At 36.9% G+C, this 21,332-nt stretch overlaps 1 protein-coding gene across 8 annotated transcripts in view; it reads left to right on the top strand.

Moving 5' to 3' along the window:
- The window catches only part of UBAP1 (ubiquitin associated protein 1), a 65,559-nt gene that overhangs the window by 22,259 nt on the left and 21,968 nt on the right, over positions 1-21,332 (top strand). For 6 of the 8 annotated variants that reach the window (XM_061163801.1, XM_061163802.1, XM_061163795.1 and 3 more), the window contains one exon: positions 18,185-18,225. In XM_061163801.1, coding sequence (XP_061019784.1) covers positions 18,223-18,225 — 3 coding nt within the window. In that variant the 5' untranslated portion in view covers positions 18,185-18,222. Of the gene's footprint in view, positions 1-17,325; positions 17,716-18,184; positions 18,226-21,332 lie in introns of those variants that run through there. The other 2 variants (XM_061163800.1, XM_061163797.1) reach the window with 2 other exon arrangements.

The raw sequence follows: 21,332 nt of genomic DNA, 5'->3' as shown, positions 1-21,332 counted from the left end.
TCACATAAATGAAAACATAATATGTAGTCTTCTTTGACTTACTTCTTACATTCACCATGTTTTCTGTGTTTAACCATGCCGTAGTATTTCTTTATTGCCAAATAATATTCCATTGTGTGGGTATATCATATTATTTACCCATTCATCAGTTGATGGACAGTTGGGTTGTTTTCACTTTGTCTATGTGGGTGTATGTTTTCATTTCTCTTGAGGATTATATTTAACATCTTAAATTTTTAACAGTCTAGTTTGAACTGATAACCCACTTCAGTATCATACGGAGACTGTGCTCCTATATGGTTCCATCCTATCCCTTTTAAATGTTGTTGTCACAGACTGCAACTTTATATACAACATGAGTGAACCTAGAGGACATTATGGTAAGTAAAATAAACCAGACATGGAAAGACAATAACATAGATTTATAATAATTCTTGTGCATTAAAAAAAATTCTGTACAAGAAAAAAGAGGAGTTGGAAACCAAAAAAGGTATTAGCCTATGTATCCTTAGCAAAGATCTTTATTTCTCCTTAGGGCTTTGAGTTAGTGTAGTATTCTGCCATTTCAGCCTGAAGCATTTTTAACATATCTTATAGTAGGCCAGGTCCACTGGCAAGAAACTCCTTCAGGTTTATATATCTGAGAATATTTCAATTTCTCCCTCATTTCTGAAGGACAGTTTTTGCCAGATACAGTATTCTTGGTTGACAGTGTTTTGTTTTATTTTGCAATTTAAATATGTCATCCTCCTGTCTTCTGTCCTTCATAATTTCTTATTAGAAATTGGCTATTCATCTTATTGAGGCTCTCTTGTAAATGATGAGTTCCTTCTCTTGGTTTTAAAGAGTCATTCAGCAGTTTGGTTATAATGTGTTTGGATTTGAATCTCTTTGAGTTTATTCTCCTTGGAGTTCATTGAGCTGCTTGGATTTGTAGGTTGATGTTTTCATCACATCTGGGAAGATTTTGGCCATTATATTTTTAGATAGTCTTTCTGTTGTCCTTTCTCTTCTGAGACTCCTGTAAAGGGATGTTGTTATGCTTAAAGGCATCCCACAGGTTCTTTAGACTCTGTTTGCTTTTCTTTATTCTTTTTCCTTTCTTTATAGACATTGCTCTATCTTAAGTTTGCTTATTCTTCCTTTTGCCTGTTCACATCTACACTTGTACCCATCTAGTGAACTTTTTGTTTCAGTTACTGAATTTTTCAGCTCCAGAATAAAAATTACCTAAGTATAGAAAACAGAATATCAAAGCTTTCTTTTTACTTTCTCCCAGAACTGACCACTGTTAACAGTTTGGTATGAATCCTTCCTGATTAAAAAACCGTGCAAATATATGTGCTTATTGAGTTTATCTTTAAGTTTTTTTATTTTGATACAATTTCTGATTCACCAGAATACTCTCAATAATAGTACAAAGAGTTCCTGTATACCTTCTACTGAGATACTGAAGTGTTTCATATTTTTTATCTTCGTTTATTCTCCTCCTGTGTCATCTATCTGTCCTCTGTATTTACATTATACATACTATCTTTTTCATGATTGCTTGAAATATAGCAGGCATGATACCCTATTACTACTTTACAGTGTGTGCTTTCTAAAAATAAGAATGTTCTCTTACATAGCCACATATTAATGATCAAAATCAGGAAATTAACTGTTATTGAGTCACCCATTGCCCAGCAATATTCTCAGCAACAGAAAAGCATCTTGGATCATGTAGTACATCTAGTGATTTTGTCACTTAAATTGACTTTATTTAATCTGAAACTGTTTTTTAGTCTTGGTCTCATGATTTTGATGTATTTGTAGAGTACAGATCATTTATAGACTGTCCTTCAAGATCAGTTTGTTTTGATACTTCTTCATGATTAGATTCAGGTTGTTTGATACCCTCTCATGATAGATTAATTTTTGGCAGAAATACTGCAGAATTGATGTGTTTTCAGTATATCATATATGGAGGCGTCAGTTTGTCTTGTTACTGGTGGTGTTATTAATCAGTTTTGGTCACTTGGTTAAAGTGGTGTCTGCCAAGAGAAAGTTACTGTTTTCTCCACTATAATTAATAAAAAAATATATTGGGGGGAGATACTTTGAGACCACATACATATGCTGTTACTCTTGTGGAACTTGAACCCACTAGTTTTAGCATTTGCTGAAACTATAGATTATTGATAATGATGGTTGCCAATTATGAGTTAGGTTTAATGCGTAGTTTTAGAAAATTAAAATTAGAAAATTTATAAAATTAAAATGTGATTATTTGCAGCCTCTGTCATTTCACACTATGGCAGTAACATCTTTTTGTTTTAGTTCTTTATTTTATAATGTTCTAAACTTATAAATGTAGATCTAACTGTAACAGCTGTTAATCTTTTTTGTTCCTTTTTTAAATTATTTTTTTGTTCCTTTTTTAAAAAATAAATTTCAGGTGTGCAGTATAGTAATTCACAAATTTTAGAAATTATACCGCATTTTTAGTTACTATAATGATTTTGTTTCATGTTCATGTCCTCTTCAGAGTCATTTTGGAACAAATCCCAGATGTAGCTTTCTAATTGTAAATATATTTTGGGGTATCTCTGAAAGATAGGAATTAAAGAAAAAAAACTGATACCATTATCCTACCTTAAAATTTAACTTATTATTTAATATGTCTAGTGGGTGTTCCTATTTTCTCAATTGTTTTGTCTTTTTTTCTCAATTTATTTGGATTGGGATCTGGTATCCAAATAAAGAAATCTGTATATTGTGACTGCTTTAGATTTATCTCTTATGCTCTTTTTTTTAACTTATAGATTCCCTCCTTTCTATTTTCCCTTTTTCTTTTTCCTCCTTTGAAATTTTGTGTTGAAGTCAGCACTAATTTCTCCTGAAAAATATCCTACAGCCAGGAGTCTGCTGTTTAGTTCAGTTTACTGCTGTTTTAATTAGAAATTAGTGATAAGTATGTGTGGGCTCAGACAGAGAAGAATCTGCAGTGCAGGAGACCCAGGTGCGATCCCTGGGTCGGGAAGATTCCCTGGAGGAGGGCATGGCCACCCACTGCAGTATTCTTGCCTGGAGAATCCCATGGACAGAGGAGCCGGGCGGGCTACAGTCCACGGGGTCTCGAAGAGTTGGACACGACTGAAGCAACTTAGCACCCATGCCTAGGTTTCTTTCTTATTTTCTTGTTTTTCTCCTTCCCTGGTCAAGTTTTGGTGTCAGTATTATGCTAATCTTATATAATAGCTTGGAAATTTGGCAACATTCATTCAGTAGGTACTTACTGAGCACTACTCACAGGCAGTATGTTTGGTGAAATAGTGAACAAAAACCAAAGTGGTTCTTGTACTTGCAGTGCTTAAAGCCTAGGGGAGAAAGCTAGGCAATAAATAAATCCTGTATAAAACTAAACTGCAAAGCTGTGTTTGTCTGCTTCCATTTTTTGCATTAGGATAATTTAAGGATAATTTATGTGTTGGAATAATTATTTTCTTAAAGACTTGATAGAACTTTAAATAAAATTATTCTGGTACTTATATTTACAGAAAGGTGTTTTATTTGCCTGTGAAATTACTTAGCAACCCTAACCTTCTAACCTCAGATCCTTGATATTCTATGACATTGTGCCATCTTTATTTGTTCCCTGTTACTACTGCACAGTGTTCGCCTGAGGGTATGAGTTCTTAAGTTTAGGGAACAAAGCTCTGTTATTTCTTTGTTTCTATGGGAAAAAAATCATTCAGTTTTCACATGACTGGGACAGTCAGAATGATGTAACCCACTGAGTGTGAAGACTGCTGAAAGGACAGAGAAGTTATGTCTGTGATTACTTCTCTCAGCTCAGATTAATAGCGTCTGGTATGATAATTAGCTTCTTTGTATTTTACATTAACCAGTTATTTTGTGTTGGCTTCTTGTAGAGTGAAATAGTATTATTAGTGTCAAATAATAACCATTTTCTCCTTCAGAAAAACATGGGTGTGGACTCTGTACACTTACTGAGTCATAGACTCAACAAGTGATTACATGTTTTTATGTGCCCTCATAAGTAAGAATGTGAAGTCTTCTGGTATCTTTCTTACATATATGTATATGCTGTGTATGCTTAGTCGCTCAGCCGTGTCCAACTCTTTGCGACCCCATGGACTGTAACCTGCCAGGCTCTTCTGTCCGGGGGTATTCTCCAGGCAAGAATACTGGAGTGGGTTGCCATGCCCTCCTCCAGGGGCTCTTCCCCACCCAGGGATCAAACACAGGTCTCCCGGGTTGCAGGAGGATTCTTTACTGATTGAGCCACCAGGGAAGACCAAGCCTGGAGTGGGTAGTTTATCTCCAGAGGATCTTCCCGACCTAGGGGTTGAACTGGGGTCTTCTGTGTTGCAGATTCTTTACTGTCAGATTTTCCTTTACTGGCAAATTCTTTACCATCTGAGTCACCAGGAAAGCCCCTTATATATATATGCTATAAAGATGACTGAAGTACAAAGTTATAAAAGTATGTGTCTGGACCCTTAAAGGTTTTGAAAAGATTGTCAGAGATCATTTACTCCAGGCTTCTCTTTTTACAGAAGAAGCCCTGAATTTTTTTTTTCCTTCTTTCTTTCAGAAGTTTTGACTGATTCCAAACCATCCCAAATTGATGAAAGAAATGAGACTAGAACCCAAGTTTATTTTATTTATTTATTTATTTTTGGCTATGCTGGGTCTTTGTTGCTGTGCACAGGCTTTTTCTAGCTGTGGCATGTGGAGGCTACTCTGTAGTTGCAGTGCATGAGCTTCTCACTGCGGCAGCTTCTCTTGTTGCAAAGCACGGGCTCTGTGGTGTGCGGACTTTGGTGGTTGTGGCTCATGGGCTCAGTAGTTGCAGAACGTATGCTCAGTTGCTCCGTGGCATGTGGAATCTTCCTGGGCCAGGGACTGAACCCATGTATGCCCTGTGTTGGCAGGCAGAGTCTTAACCATTGGACCACCAGGGAGGTCCCAGATGATATTTTGGTTCAACAATTTCTTGAAATTATTTTTTCCCCAGTTAATTTTTATTCATAGTTTAAAATATTTAATTGGATAGGTTTGTGGCTGTATTTCCTCTTGGGATATTGTACTCTTACTCACAACTCTGAAATTACATAGAGGAAAACATTTTAAGTGAATTTAATGAATTGGCTAAGATATTGACTTGAAATTTTTAATTGACTAATGATTTATGTTATGACTTCCAATACTAAGTTTTAGCTAGTCAGTACATTCCTGTTCTTACATATGTTAGTCTCATAGGCCTAATAATTTCAGACTATTTATTGGTAACTGTAGGAAATCATTGTTTAACTTTTTGATTTTAAGGGCGTTTTGTCTGGTTTCATTACCAAATTACTTATTAGTGATATAGAATTATCATATTTTCAGAAAGTTTGAGAGGGCAAGAAGCTATGAAAAGCCACCTCTGCTAAAGATAAGATGCTGTGCTAGATGTTTGGAGGATTAAGAGGCATCCAGAGTCCAGGAAAATCCTTGTTTGGATTTTTCTTGACCCATTTTGGAATTAGGTAGAGTTCTTAATTGCAGTTCTGATAACATCAGATTGGGTTGGTTATTTGTCTTGACAGTACTGTATTATCTTTTTAGTTACTGCCTTTTTTTTTTTTTTAAACCGCATGGCATGCATATGGAATCTTCTTTGCCGAACCAGGGATTCAACGTGCATTCCCTGCATTGGACACACAGAGTCTTAACCACTGGACTGCCAAAGAAGTCTCTACTTGCTGCTTTTTGAATTTTAGAAAGCTCATGTTTAACTCTAATCGGTGTTTATTAAGCTGTGTGAAATGACCTTTGCACTGAATCACTAGTTGCTTTGCTTTTTCTTTAATTTTTAATTGGAGGATAATTGCTTTACAATGTTGTGTTGGTTTTTGCCATACTTCAAACAACGTGAATCAGCTATAAGTATGCATATATCCCTCCCTCTTAAACCTCCCTCCCACTCCACTATTTGTTTTTCTTAAAATCTTTAGTATACTATGTGATCAGTAGCTTTGGTGAAAACTTCAATTGTAAGAGAAATTAGTGAAAAACCTTGTACAGTCAGCAACTTGCCTTTAAAAATAACCTTTGTTTTTGAAGTTTTTCATGAAGCAGGCATTCTGTTGCACTTTAAACCTCAGAAAGTTATTTTTGCCTGTTAGCTTTCTGTATAGAGTGAAAATAGGATTTATATATTTGGGCAGTAGTGTACTGATACGGTACTTTTGTCTGGAATTTGGTATGGAACTGTGAGATGAGCATCCAACTTTACTTTTTTCTAGGTAGCTAATTGTCTCATCACTTGACAGATTTTAAATGGCACTTTAAATGTCTAAATTAGGATATTTTTCGGGATTTCTACTCTCTTCCATTGGTCTGTTTATGTGCCAGTACAGGACAGCTTTAAGTGTTGTTTCTTGTAATAAGTATTTTAATATCTGATAGGCTGTTCTCCATTTATTATTTTCTTTGAAATTTTCTTTGCTATTGTTAATTGATATTTTCATATGATCTTTAGAATCATATTGTTATAAAAACAAAAACAAGATTCCAGTTTTAATTTGCATTATGCCAAATTAATACAGCAACTTAGGGAAGAATTGATCTTAGTGATGTTGTATGTTTTAGCCAAGATTATCATTTTTTTTTTTTTTAGCAATTGTCTAAGTCTTTTTTTGTGTCTTAATAGCTTTAGTTTTTTTCCTTTTGTTGTTGTTCAGTTGCTAAGTCGTGTCCGACTTTTTGCGACCCCATGGACTGCAGCACACCAGACTTCCCTGTCCTTCACTAACTCCTGGAGTTTGCTCAAACTCATGTCCATTGATCTGGTGATGCAATTCATCCATCTCATCCTCTGTCATCCCCTTCTCCTCCTGCCCTCCATCTTTCCCAGCATCAGGGTTTTTTTCAATGAATCAGCTCTTCATATCAGGTGGCCAAAGTATTGTAGCTTCAGCTTCAGCATCAGTCCTTCCAATGAATATTCAGGGTTGATTTCCTTTAGGATTGACATGTTTGATATCCTTGCTGTCCATGGGATTTTCAGGAGTCTTCTCTAGCACCACAGTTTGAGAGAATCAATTCTTCGGCACTCGGCACTTCTTTATGGTCCAACTCTCACATCTGAACATAACTATTGGAAAAACCATAGCTTTTATTATACAGAGTTTGTTGGCAAAGTGACGTCTTTGCTTTTTATATGCTGTCTGTGTTTGTCATAGCCTTTCTTCCAAGGAGCAAGCGTCTTTTAATTCCATGGTTGCAGTCAGCATCCACAGTGATTTGGGAGCCCAAGAAAATAAAATCTGCCACCATTTCCATTTTTTCCCCATCTTTTTTCCATGAAGTAATGGGACCAGATGCCATGATCTTAGTTTTTTGTATGTTGAGTTTTAAGCCAGCTTTTTCACTCTTCTTTTTCACCTTCATCAAGAGGCTCGTTCGTCTTTGCTTTCTGCCATTTCGGTGGTATCATTTGCATGTCTGAGATTGTTTTTATTTCTTCAACCAGTCTTGATTCCAGCTTGTGATTCATCCAGCCTGGCATTTCACATGATGTTCTCTGCATATAAGATAATAAGCAGGGTACAATATACAACCTTGACATACTTCTTTCCAATCTTGAACCAGTCCATTTTTCTATGTACAGTTCTAACTGCTGCTTCTTGACTTGCATACAGGTTTCTCAGGAGGCAGGTTAGATGATCTGGTATTCCCATCTCTTTAAGAATTTTCCGCAGTTTGTTGTCTTATCTCCTATGGTACATCTTGCTTCCATTGTACTTCTTATCTGATCATTGTATATATGAAGGCTATTTGTTTAAGAATATTAATTTTGTATCCAGTAACACCCTTTTGTATTCTCTTATGTTTGTAGTAGTTTTTCAGTTTTTGGACCTCCTTGGGAAAGTCTGTCTTCTGATTTCATACCTTTTATTCCTTTTATCTAATGTTAAATAAAGCAGTTGTGATAGTGGACTTGTCTTGTACCTATGCTTAGTAGAATCTTTGTATAGTTTCCCCATTAGTTAGTATTCTTTGGCTTTGGTATTGGGTGAGATGATTTTTGTTACTATTTTTAATGTTACGTTAAGGAGATGGCTATATGATTTTTCTTTTTAGATATATTAATATATGGCAAATTATATCAACAGATTCCTAACGTTGAACTCTCCTGTATTCATAGCATAAATCCCACTTGGACATGATGTTTTCCTGTAAATTCTCATTTTTTGAGGATTTTTTAATCTGTATTTATACATGAGATTTTTCTGTAGTTTTTTCTTTTATGGAATCAGTAGTCCTACTGTTTTTTAAAAAAATATATACATGTATTTATTTATTTGACTGCACTTGTTCTTAGTTGTAGCATGTGGGATCTTGATCTTCATTGCAGCATGTGAGATCTTCAGTTTTGGTGTGTGGGAGCTAGTCCTCTGACCTGGGCCCCCTACATTGGTGAGCATGGAGTCTTAGCCACTGGACCACCAGCGAAGTCCCAGTAGTCTCACTTCTAAAAACAATTAGAAACTTTTCTGTTTTCGAACCGTTAAAATCATTGGACTAAGGTTTCTTTTTGGTGGCAAGAGTGCTTTGATAATTTTCAATTTCTTCTTTGGTTATATGTTAAGATTTTTGCCTCTTCTGTGGTCAGTTTTGATAATTAATATTTTTTTAGAAGATCATCTATTTTATCCGGGTTCTCAAATGTATTTGAAAGCAGGTGAACAAAGCAATGATTTGGGATTATTTTAATTTCCTCTGTTTTCTATACATATTTCCCCCCCATCCCCCATTAAAATTACGTTAGCTGGATGGTTTTAATTTCCAAAGAATCAGCTCTTGGGTTTATTTAGTTGATCTGTTTTTCTGAGTTTTAATTGATTATTTTCTGCCCATATCTTTGCTGTTTTCACGCTTGTGTTTTCCCTGAGTTCTCACACTGAATTTTCCCCAAGTATGCTGTGTGCTGTAGATGTTCCTGAGTACCACTTTAGCCTCATATTGTGTGTAGGTTCTCAACTGTAGTATTTTCTTTTTTTTTCAACTGTAGTATTTTCATTGTTGTTACCTTCTGTGTTTTATTTTTGGTTGCCCTTTTATTGGCTATGCCACATGGCTTGTAAGATCCTAGTTCCCCGACCAGGGCTGGAACCTGGGCCCCCAGCAGTGGAAGCATGGAGTCCCAACCATGGGACTGCTAGGGAATTCCCTTCTGGGTCCCTCTTTGAGCCATGATTTCTTTAAGAGACAGTTAGAAATTCAGGCAGTAGGGCTTTTTTATTTTCTGATGTAATTTATAATTTTTTTCCCTTTTGACTATTGGCTGTACTACTGTTGACTTTTGAAATTCATTGGAATTTTCTTTGTGGCCTAATAATTACTCAAGTTTTTTGTAAAATGTTCCGTGGCTACTTTAAAAGGTATATTCTACTTTTGACATGATATGTTAGATTTATCTTACAAATTATGTATTTCTACCTAGTTATTTTTTTCTTATAGTTTGTGCTTTATGAGTGGTGATGCTATGTTGTTTGAGGCATTTTGTAATGCTGGCTCATCATGGATTGCATTCTTTTTTTTTTTTTTTTTTTTTGGTTTTCATCTTTGTTTACAGCTAGACAGAGAGAAGCCTGACCACAGAACAGAAGCAGAATTTGAGTCTCTAGTCCTGGGCCCTTTGGGGGCTGTAGGTTGCCCAGGTGGCCCTCGGTGGGGAGCACTTTAGAACATGTCTCCTTTGCCTTCTATTCGTATGAAGAGGGATTTGGACCACCTGTGTGTGTTTGCTGGCTCCTCCCCCTCAAAAAAAGTAAAAAAAGAAATGTTTAATACTTCTTTGTTCAGGAAGAGCCCAGGCTGTTCTTCACAGAAGGTATATACAGCAAGGGTCTGGTTTTAGCTCCAGGCCTGTCTGCTGTCAGGATCCAGGCAATTCTGGGCAGGAATGGCTCAGGCTGGTAGCTGGAGCCCTCCAGGGATCCACTAACAGCTCAGCAGAGGAGCCAGACCACAGACAGGAGAGAAGCTGGGAGGAGGCCGCAATGTCTGCAGCCCCGAGGAAAAGGAACCACACTGAAGGGCCTGTGTTTACTCCAGTTCTGTGATGTCAGGGGCCAGAGGCAGCTCTGCTAGGCTGCTTCCTGTGACCAGGACCTCAGCGATGAGGTGCGGTTCCCTTTGCTTCACTCTGCCACTCCCCCTGATGCTTGCCACCGCTGCTCCCCACCATGGTCAGGCTGCACTGCAACCTCTGTCCTCTGTCTTTGCTGTCCACCTCTGGATCAGTTGCAAAAGCATCAATCCTTCTGCTCTCAGCTTTCTTTATAGTCCAACTCTCACATCCATACATGACCACTGGAAAAACCATAGCCTTGACTAGATGGACCTTTGTTGGCAAAGTAATGTCTCTGCTTTTTAATATGCTGTCTAGGTTGGTCATAACTTTCCTTCCAAGGAGCATGTATCTTTTAACTTCATGGCTGCAATCACCATCCGCATTGATTTTGGAGCCCCCCAAAATAAAGTCAGCCACTGTTTCCACTGTTTCTCCATCTATTTGCCATTAAGTGATGGGACCGGATGCCATGATCTTAGTTTTCTGAATGTTGAGCTTTAAGCCAACTTTTTCACTCTCCTCTTTCACTTTCATCAAGAGGCTCTTTAGTTCTTCTTTACTTTCTGCCATAAGGGTGGTGTCATCTGCATATCTGAGGTTATTTATATTTCTCCTGGTAATCTTGATTCCAGCTTGTGATTCCTCCAGTCTGGCATTTCTCATGATGTACTCTGCATATAAGTTAAATAAGCAGGGTGACAATATACAGCCTTGATATACTCCTTTTCCTATTTGGAACCAGTCTGTTGTTCCATGTCCAGTTCTAACTGTTGCTTCCTGACCTGATACAGGTTTCTCAAGAGGCAGGTCAGGTGGTCTGGCATTCCCATCTCTTTCAGAATTTTCCACCGTTTATTGTGATCCACACAGTCCAAGGCTTTGACAGTCAGTAAAGCAGAAATAGATGTTTTTCTGGAACTCTCTTGCTTTTTCAATGATCCAGCGGGTGTTGGCAATTTGATCTCTGGTTCCTCTGCCTTTTCTAAATCCAGCTTGAACATCTGGAAGTTCATGGTTCACGTATTGCTGAAACCTGGCTTGGAGAATTTTGAGCATTACTTTACTAGCGTGTGAGATGAGTGCACTTGTATGGTAGTTTGAGCATTCTTTGGCATTTCCTTTCTTTAGGAATGGAATGAAAACTGACCTTTTCTAGTCCTTTGGCCACTGCTGAGTTTTCCAAATTTGCTGACATTATTGTGTGCGGCACTTTCACAGTATCATCTTTTAGGATTTGAAATAGCTCAACTGGAATTCCATCACCTCCTCTAGCTTTGTTCGTAGTGATGATTGCTTCCTAAGCCCACTTGACTTCACATTCCTGGATGTCTGGCTCTAGGTGAGTGATCACACCATCGTGATTATCTGGGTAGTGAAGATCTTTTTTGTACAGTTTTTCTGTGTATTCTTGCCACCTCTTCTTAATATCTTCTGCTTCTGTTAGGTTCATATCATTTCTGTCCTTTATTGAGCCCATCTTTGCATGAAATGTTCCCTTGGTATCTCTGATTTTCTTCAAGAGATCTCTAGTCTTTCCCATTCTGTTGTTTTCCTCTATTTCTTTGCATTGATCTCTGAGGAAGGCTTTCTTATCTCTCCTTACTATTCTTTGGAACTCTGCATTCAAATGGGTATATCTTTCCTTTTCTCCTTTGCTTTTTGCTTCTCTTCTTTTCAGTTATTTGTAAGGCCTCCTCAGACAGCCATTTTACTTTTTGCATTTCTTTTTCTTGGGGATGGTCTTGATCCCTGCCTCCTGTACAGTGTCATGAACCTTTGTCCATAGTTCTTCAGGTACTCTGTCTATCAGATCTAGTCCCTTAAATCTATTTCTCACTTCCACTGTATAATCACAAGGGATTTGATTTATGTCATACCTGAATGGTCTAGTGGTTTTCCCCACTTTCTTCAATTTAATTCTGAATTTGGCAATAAGGAGTTCATGTTCTGAGCCACAGTCTGCTCCCTGTCTTGTTTTTGCTGACTGTATAGAGCTTCTCCATCTTTGGCTGCAAAGAATATAATCAATCTGATTTCAGTGTTGGCCATCTGGTGATGTCCATGTGTAGAGTCTTCTCTTGTGTTGTTGAAAGAGGGTGTTTGCTATACCCATTGTGTTCTCTTGGCAAAACTCGATTAGCCTTTGCCCTGCTTCATTCCGTATTCCAAGGTCAAATTTGCCTGTTACTCCAGGTGTTTCTTGACTTCCTACTTTTGCATTCCAGTCCCCTATAATTAAAAGGACATCTTGAATATTTTTCCTTAATTCTACTATTATAGATTTATAGTACATTTAGGTTTGGTTGATTATTCAGTCTACTACCTTTATTTTACCCATGAGAAAAGCTAAGGCCCCAAAATGTCTCTGAGACTGAGAGAAAAGAAAGCTCTTTGTCATGAGTATAGGATAGCCTGGTATTGACATTTCACTGGCATTTACACGTGTGATTTTTTTTTTTTTTCCCTTTTTGGCCATACTGCATGGCATATGGGCTCCTAGCTTTCTGATCAGGGCTTGAGTCTCTGCCCTGTGCAGTGGAAACAAGAAGTCACAAACACTTGAATCCCAGCCGCTGGACTGTCAAGGCCCCTGCGTGCGTGATTTTTGTCATATATATGTTGTATGGGTGTTAACTTTGTTTTCAGACTTGCAATTTGCTGGTTCCCAAAGCCGCCTTTTTCTGTAAGTTTGAGAATTTCCTGATTAATTTGTATCTTGGGAAACTCCTGATGATTATAGCTCATATTGTTGTGTGTGACTGGGATAGCTTATTGAGTGATTAAATTGCTGCTGTGTGTTCTGAAGCTGTTTGTAGAGTGTAATTTCTTGTAGTAGTAATTTGATGATGGTACAAGAAAGGAAAGAAATTTAGGATATTAATATTACATTGCTCTTGGGCTCTTTCTTTCCCTTATGAAGCTGACTGGGCCTTGCTTAAAATGTTTTCCTTCTCCTGGTCTCCTACCCTTACCTCCCTCCTTTCACTTACCCTCTTCACCTTTCCCTTTTTCCATTCCTTACTCTATCTCTTCTGCCTCTTCCCCTCTAGCTTTTTCTCTCTCTGCGGTTATTTCTCTTCTTGTTACCTGTTTCCCCATCTCTCTTTGTTCTTAGATGTCTTCAATCAGTGATTCAAAAATTTAAATTATTAGGTTTTCTTCCTGTATCATTTGAACTGAAATGGCACTGAACTAGTAAAATAGAACATCGTTTTTAAATCTTGGCCATTTGAGGGAGTTCTGCACTTTATTAATGTAAAGTTTATGAATTAAAAATGTGTTGTTGTTCTGCTTTCTACTTTTCCTTTAATAGAAGCATTTATATTTATTTTAGTGGAAATTTATGATTGCTTATAAATTTATTGCCTCCTGGGAACATTTATAATTTTACATTTGGGGTAAAGTTTATTTTTTTCAGTCTTACTTTGTGTACATTTTTTACATAGTAAAAGTAATTCAGTTCAACTTGTAAAAACAATTTTAAATTTATTTCCCATCATTCATATGCTTTTAGTGAATACTCTTCACAACCTATTTTTTTATTTCCAATTATTTAATCATTTCTGTGATTGAACATTTAGATTATACGAAAATGTTACAAAAAAAGTACTTATGATTAACATATAGGAAGTTTATGTGGAAGCTTCTATACATGCACACATAGCACTTAATTTTGCTCAGATGTTCCAGGAAAAGAAAGTTGATCCCAAGTAGCTATTAAACGCTTCTTTTTTTTTAAGAAAAATTATTTTTGGCCACGCTGTACAGCCTGTGGGATCTTAGTTCCCCAACCAGGAATCCAACTGTGCCCCCTGCATTGGAAACACAGAGTCCCAACCACTGGACCGCTGGGAAAGTCCCTAAAATACTTTTGATACTTCAGAGATTAGCATAGCATAGCAGACATTAGGAAAATTCTTCAAGTGACCAAATATGGATGAATTTCTTATATTCTTAAGGTTTGTGAGAAATATAATCAGAGTTGCACTCAGTGAGCTATCTTAATATTTAAAGAAGACCCCTAGATAATTTATGTTTTATCACCTTCATTAAGGCATAATTTTAAAGAATTTTAAATTGTTTTTTGTTTATTTAATACTTTCTAATTGTTTATCTAGTAATAAAGGGGTATGGTGTTTTAATTTTCATTTATTGTTCTTTAAGAGAAATTTTGCTTTGTTGTTGATAATATGTGTGCTTTAATGGGGTGAGGTATAGTTATTTGATTTGCATTTCCCTGACTGGCAAATAACGATGTGTTAAACATCTTCTCATGTGTTTCTTAGTCATTTGTATATCTTCTCTGGGAAATTGACTATACAGATTCTTTTGCCCATTTTCTAATTGGGTTATTTGCCTCTATTGTTGAAGTGTAGAGTTATTTATATATTCTAGATAAAATTCCCTTATTAGATAGATGATTTGCAGATCAAATTTGCAGATCATTTTCTCCCCTTCTGTGCGTTGTCGTTGGTTGAACCTTTTTCAAAAAGTCATTAAAAATTCATTTAAATTTGGTGGAACTTCTTTAAGACATTCCTGATGTTAGCTTATTCTCAAAATAATTTATTAAATCATCACCTCAAAAAAAAAAGAGCCTCTGCTAAGCTATTTACCTCTCAAAAACAGCTGCTGCTTCAAATAGCTGATATTTGAAGAATATAATATCAATATCAATAAATATTCGGAACAGACATGAAAACACTAATTTCCCGCACCTGTCTGTGAGGATCTAGATGCTTAGATTCTCCTGCTTTCAACAGAGATATAGAAAAAACTCATTTCTGGTCTGTGCCTCTGTGGGAAGATTGAGGCTGCCAAGAATCTTGCTTCCGGGTTTAAAAGTCTCCCTGTATTGTTGTGGTTTATGTACATTATGATGATATTGAAGCCTGTAAGATTATATGAAGTCTTCAGTTCATACAAAAAAAGTTAAGTCATTTTCAGTATGGTTTGTTGGTTCTTTGAAGATTGATGACCCATATACTTTAAAATTTTAATTCTGTTAACTAGTAGAATAGCAACCAGAATGCTTCATCCCAACATCATACTGGAAATTGAAACTATTAAAGTAAAGCTTTAAAGACATTATAAAACTAGTACTTGCTTGCCATAGAGTGTTCAGAAACTATAGAGAAATTTTATGAATTATTCCCAGTGCTACCACTTAGAGGCAGCCACTTTAAATTTTATTTTTTACTTTAAATATTTTTAATGTATTTCCTTCCAATGTTTTTCTTTTCACATGTTCTAAAATATAGCTTCTTTTGAAATCTGTGAGTGCGTGCTTTTTCCATAATACTTTTTATCCTTAATGGGGTTGAGCACAGCCTTTGTCTTCTACTCAGTGTTGTGGTTAAGTCCATAGCAGTTAATTAACCAGTAACTTTTTATGAGTAATAGAAATGGCGTGGTAACTGTTTGCTGTTGACACTTAAACACTACCGTTGAATGACACTTGCTGGCTAGTAGTAGGTCTTAATGTGGGGACACCTACACTGCCTACAGTGTTGGGTCCCTGAACATCAGGACAACATATAGTATGACTTTCTAATCAATGTAGGACGGTAAGTTGGGATGTGAAATAAGCTAGAGAACGGCCTCTATGAGATGGCCTTGGCTAAGTTGGAATCAGGAATGGGCTATTGGAAGTGGTTTGTTCTGTTGGTTTGGTAGCTGCTTTTTTTCCCCCACTAAAGGAGTTAATTTATTATCCTTTGGATTGTAAAAAAAATTTTTGTAAATTTTGCCTGTGTGGGGACTTCCTGTGGCACTCAGGCGTTTCACTGTGTTAGGTGTGGGCTTTCTCTAGTTGCGACAGTGGGAGCTTCTCTCAGGCTGTGGCGCGTGGGCTTCTCATTGCGGAGCACGGGCTCTAGAGCTTATGGGCTCAGTACTTGTACTGTGTGGGCTCGGTAGTTGCCCGTGGCATGCGGGATCTTAGTTCCTGGACCATGGGTCAAACCTGTGTCCCCAGCGTTAGCAGGTGGATTCTTAATCACTGAACCACCAGCGAAGTCCCCATACTATCTTAATTACTATAATTTAATAGTAAGACTTGAAGTTAGGTGGTAAGTTCTCCAACTTTGTTCTTTTTCAAAATTGTTTTGGCTGTTTGCTTTGCCATTACATGTAAATTTTATTACTTAAAAAATTGATTATTAAAAAATACTTTTGGTTGTGCTGGGTCTTTGTTGCTGTGTATGGGGTTTCTCTAGTTGCAGCTGGTAGGTGTTGCTCTTCATCTAGTGCCTGGCTTCTCATTGTGTGGGTGTCTCTTTTGCAGCTCACAGGCTCTAGCCGCGTGGGCTTCCGTAGTTGCAGCCGTGGACTTCAGTAGTTATGGCCCATGGGGCCTAGCTGCTCCTTGGCTGTGGAATCTTCCCAGACCAGGGATCAAACCTGTGTCCCTGCATTGGCAGGCAGATTCTTACCCACTGTACCACCAGGGGAGTTCTGCATGTAAATTTTAAAATCAACTTGTCAGTTTCTTAAAACCCTGTACAGATTTAATAATTCTGAAGATTTTTCACATAAGTGTGATGTTCTTACCTTCTTTTAAAAAAAACTTTAAGTGGAAGATACAGGCATACCTCGGAGGTATTTTGGGTTTGGTTCCAGACCACTGAAGAAGACAGGTTTTTGGTTGTCCTGTGCATGTAGAAGTTATGTTTACACTACCCTGTAACCTATCAAGTATACAATAATAGCATCATTTAAGAAAACAATATGTATACCTCAATTAAGAAATACTTTATTGCTAAAAAATACCATAACAATTACAGCATCAGAGGTCACTAATCACCATGACAAATATAATGAAGAAGTTTGAAATAGTGTGAGAATTACCTAAATGTGACCAGATGTGAGGTGAACAAATACTTTAGAAAAAATGGCGCCTCACTCCTTAGACTTGCTCAATGTAAGGTTGAGCATACCTTTAATTTGTGCAGAAAATCGAATTGCAGTAGAGTGGGATATGCCTGCAGATCATTTTGAGTATGATGCTTTTCATTGTACTGTATGTAATGCAGGTTGGTAGAGACCATACTATAAATTCATTATTCTTATGTCTTAAGTTAAAGGTATAAACACTGTGTCACGGGAAATAAACTTTAAATTGAAGAACTCAGGTTGTTTGTGCAAGAGAAGGACTTTGTACCTGCTTATGTAGGGGCAAAGTGCAAAGATAGTATTCAGCTAGATGTGTGGTTTTGTGGATTTTCCTCTTTAGTGTTTCACATTTTTGGAGGCAGCACCACACACACAGCCTGTGGAATTATAGCTTGTGGGATCTCAGTGCCCTGACTGGAGATCAAACCCTGGCCTCCATGGTGGAAGCATGGAGTCTTAACCACTGAAATGCCAGGAAGGTTCCCCTTTTTGGAATTTTTTACAAAATTAAAACAGTACAAGGTGGTCCAGGTGCTAAGATTCGGTACTCCCAGTGCATGCAGGGGGCCCGGGTTCAATCTCTGGTCAGGGAACTCGATCCCACATGCCATAACTAAGAGTTCACATGCCACAATGAAGAATGGACATCCTGCATGCTGCAGCTGAGGCCAGCACAGTCAGACAGATAGGTAAGAGTGAACGTCATCGACTCCCTAATTCAGAAGTGTCAGTCTTAACAGTTACAGTTCATTGTCAATAAAAGGTCTGTATTTACACAACTGAATTAAATGGGATGGTTTAAAAATCTTGAGAAAACTGCCAAGTATTGACATTTGTAGTTTATATCAGGAAGATAAGTGTTTAGTAAGGGTTTTTTTGACAGTTTGCATATAAATTGGTTAGTGGCCAGTTTGCTGTTCTAATATTTTGTTTGTTTTCAGAACATGTAGATTACAGGATTGTTTTTGTATAGAAAAGTGGTTTCTCCTCCTTTCTGCTTTCTGTTTTAAGACTTTGGGACTGAGAAGTTTGAGGTTGTATCAGTCCTGGAACCCTTTAGTCTTCTGGGGTTTTTTTGGTATCTAAATTTTCTTATGATGGTTTGTTTATATCCCCTTGAGGCGTAGTGTGGCTAAGACATATTTCTTTGTTTTTCAGGTTCTAAATGGCTTCTAAGAAGTTGGGTGCAGATTTTCATGGTAAGTGGACTGTTAGATATTATGGTTTAAGTTTTGATCTGATCAGAGAATTTGAAATCACATTAGTAAATGTCCCTTTTTGTTTATTTAAATGAGCCGATTGAGAAAAATAAAGTTGTACGACAGTGTAGCATATATGCATTCCATAGAACTTCACATATAACTTTAATATTGAAGCATTTCTTCAAGTGGCTAGTTAAACTTTTGACACTTTGAGTGTCATTGTGTTTATTATACTCAAAACTAATGGAGATGGACGGGGAGCCTGTTTGTTTTTATTGTTCTTCAGCAGTATTTTCAAGTAGTTACCATGCCCTTTCTTATTCGCTGGTCCATCTCTTCTCCATCAGGTGTGAACAATTCTAAGCCTTTAATTAACATTTTATAATGTTTTGATATAGGTATTTTCCCCCCATAAAAAGAAGTAATTTACTACAGATGAGGCATGATTAGCAGGTCAAGCTGTTACAGAAGTATTGGTAGTTGTAATGACGATTCTGGGCTTCTGTGGTGGCTCAGCAGTAAAGTATCCTCCTGCCAATGCAGGAGACACAGGTTTGATCCCTGGGTTGGGATCCCCTGGAGAAGGAAATGGCAATCCACTCCAGTATTCTTGCCTGGGAAATTCCATGGACAGAGAGCCTGGCAGGCTACAGTCTATGTGGTGGCAAAGAGTTGGACACGACTTAGCAACTAACCAATAGGAATTATAATTTTGCATTTAATAACTAATAGTTTATCATCTTTTTCTGAGATAAAACCTTCCAAAATGATTATATTAATAAACTTTGTTATCTGCATTTGAGAGGAATGGAAGTACCTAGGAAGTTAAAATTAGACCATCTTTTCATAAGTAAAAGATAAGAAACACCAGAAATATCCAGATAACACAATTATTTTAAAAGGGGTTTTTAAAACTATTTAAAACCATTTTAAAAATTATGTCATTGTAAAAGTGATTTGTTAGACTGAATGGCAACATGTATCATTATGCTCTTCTGATCTACAAAATATCACTAGCTGAGTCAGAGTAGTACAACAGTTACTATGGTTTTTAACTTGTTTATATATTTTGTGTAACAGCTTTAATATTTTGAACCACCACTGTGCATATGCTTACATACATTGCTTGCATATGTTTTGTTAAATCCTTTTGGAACAGTCATTCAAACTCTGGAATTTGTATTCTGTGTAACGGGTCAGGCATCAGATCTTCCAGGTAAGCTAACTCCGTTAAGGATTATTACAGGACTTTTTCAAAGTATTCACATGATATAGAGAGGCAGATCTTAGTTGCCTCTGGGTCACTTTTTCAAGGGAAAAGAGAGGACAGAGCCAAGGAGAGAGGGAAGACCTAGGAGAGAAAAGAACAAGGAAACTCCGTTTTCACTGGAGTGAAAATAAGTTGGACCTTAGTTTATTATGTATTCCAGCTAAACAGTCTGGAGAGAAGATTATAATTCTGATCAGTGAAGATTAATTTTTTAAGGACTTCCTCCTCTTTACATTCCTAACCCAAAGTATTATTGTTTAAATGAGACATTCTATCTGAGTAAAATTTCAGAAGATTTTCTCTCTTTGGCCTCTGCTTTAATTCGCTGAGCTCCTACTTGAATTTTGGTGGCTTTAGTTCGGTTTTTAAAATAAAGAATCTTATTTTTAGATACCATGTAGCTTAAGGAATAGAAATTAAAGTGAATGAGTGGAGAATATTTAATAGTCAGTCTTGTAGGCATCTGAATGCAGGAAATCAGATTCCGCCTGGCCTTTTACAAGGCTGAAATTAGAAACCCAGGAAACCATGTCTACAACTCTGTCCATCTCTTGTGCTCTTCTCTGTGGACGTGCTCCATTTTTATTCCGTTTATAGACTTGCTTTCTTGACCTACTTGTGTAGAGTGCACAGGGCCAAAAATGGCCTCCCTAGTTACATTTGCTTCTTGAGACTCGATTTTTGAACTTAAGTGGCTAGCATCATATAGCTAAAGTTTTTGTATCTCCTTGTCAAGGGAGTATCTGATTTGACACCATTTAGTTTATGAGCCTCTGGGTTGCTCCCCGCTAAGTTAGGTATTATCTGGTTGGGGATTAGATAATGTGTGTGTGTGTAATTCTAGGTCATTTGAAGTGTGCACAAGGAGGTAACAGCTGCTCTCATGACTGAATATGAAAATACTTTTTAAAATTTAAATATTTGGGCTGCCTGTATCTTATACTGTGCTCTTATAACTAGTATTTTATTTTTCTTCAAGTTCTTTCTTTTCAGCTGAGATTGAACTTCTTTCACTGTCATCAGTAACCATATACACCTAAATAATAGAATAAGAGATATAGAAACTTTCCAAAGACCTTTAAAAATATTTTTCTTATATTACGCAAATTGTAAACCTTTGGCTCAGTTTAGAGCCGGGCTTTCTGAATGTCAGTCTTTAATTTTTAATTAATTTTCCACTTGTTTTATCTGAGAAAAAGTTATTTTCCAGAAGTGAATTTTAAAGGATTTAAAAAAAAAATGTTTCAACAAACAAATGACTTTTTAGTATCTGGAAAAATGCCATTTGAGAAAAAAATGTCTTTGTAATTGGGCTTAATAAAACTAAACTCCCTCCTTTGAAAGGCCAAGCTGTCATATTTATGACTGTTTTTAGCTAACTTTTAGAAATGTTTATTTTGCTCTTTGTGTAATTTTTACTAAGATATTGAATTACTTTTTCTGCTGAATGATAGAAAAAAATGTATATATTTATTTTTTGGCCACACTGTGTGGCGTGTGGGATCTTAGTTCCCTAGCCAAGGGAACCTGTGTCCCTGCAGTGGAAGCTCAGAGTCTTAACTCTGAATTGCCAGGGAAGTCCACAGATTGTTTTAAAAGTTGATGTGTTACTGCTGTTTTTTAAGTAACAGTGTAATATAGAGAAGTCAGCCATCCTTTTATCATTTTCTTCTGTACATAATATGATGCCCATCTCCCCTCTTTTAAGATTTTAGCTTTTGTTTGCAACATTTCGACTATGAGGTGCTCTGGTGTGATTTTTCTGTTTTTACCCTGCTTGGAGTTAGCTAAACTTCTTGGATGTCTTTTACTACTTTTGAAAATTTGCAGCCAT

The sequence above is a fragment of the Dama dama genome, chromosome 16, assembly GCF_033118175.1.
Source record: "Dama dama isolate Ldn47 chromosome 16, ASM3311817v1, whole genome shotgun sequence".
NCBI classification, from domain to species: Eukaryota; Metazoa; Chordata; class Mammalia; order Artiodactyla; family Cervidae; genus Dama; species Dama dama.
This window is presented reverse-complemented; position numbering and strand designations above follow the sequence as displayed.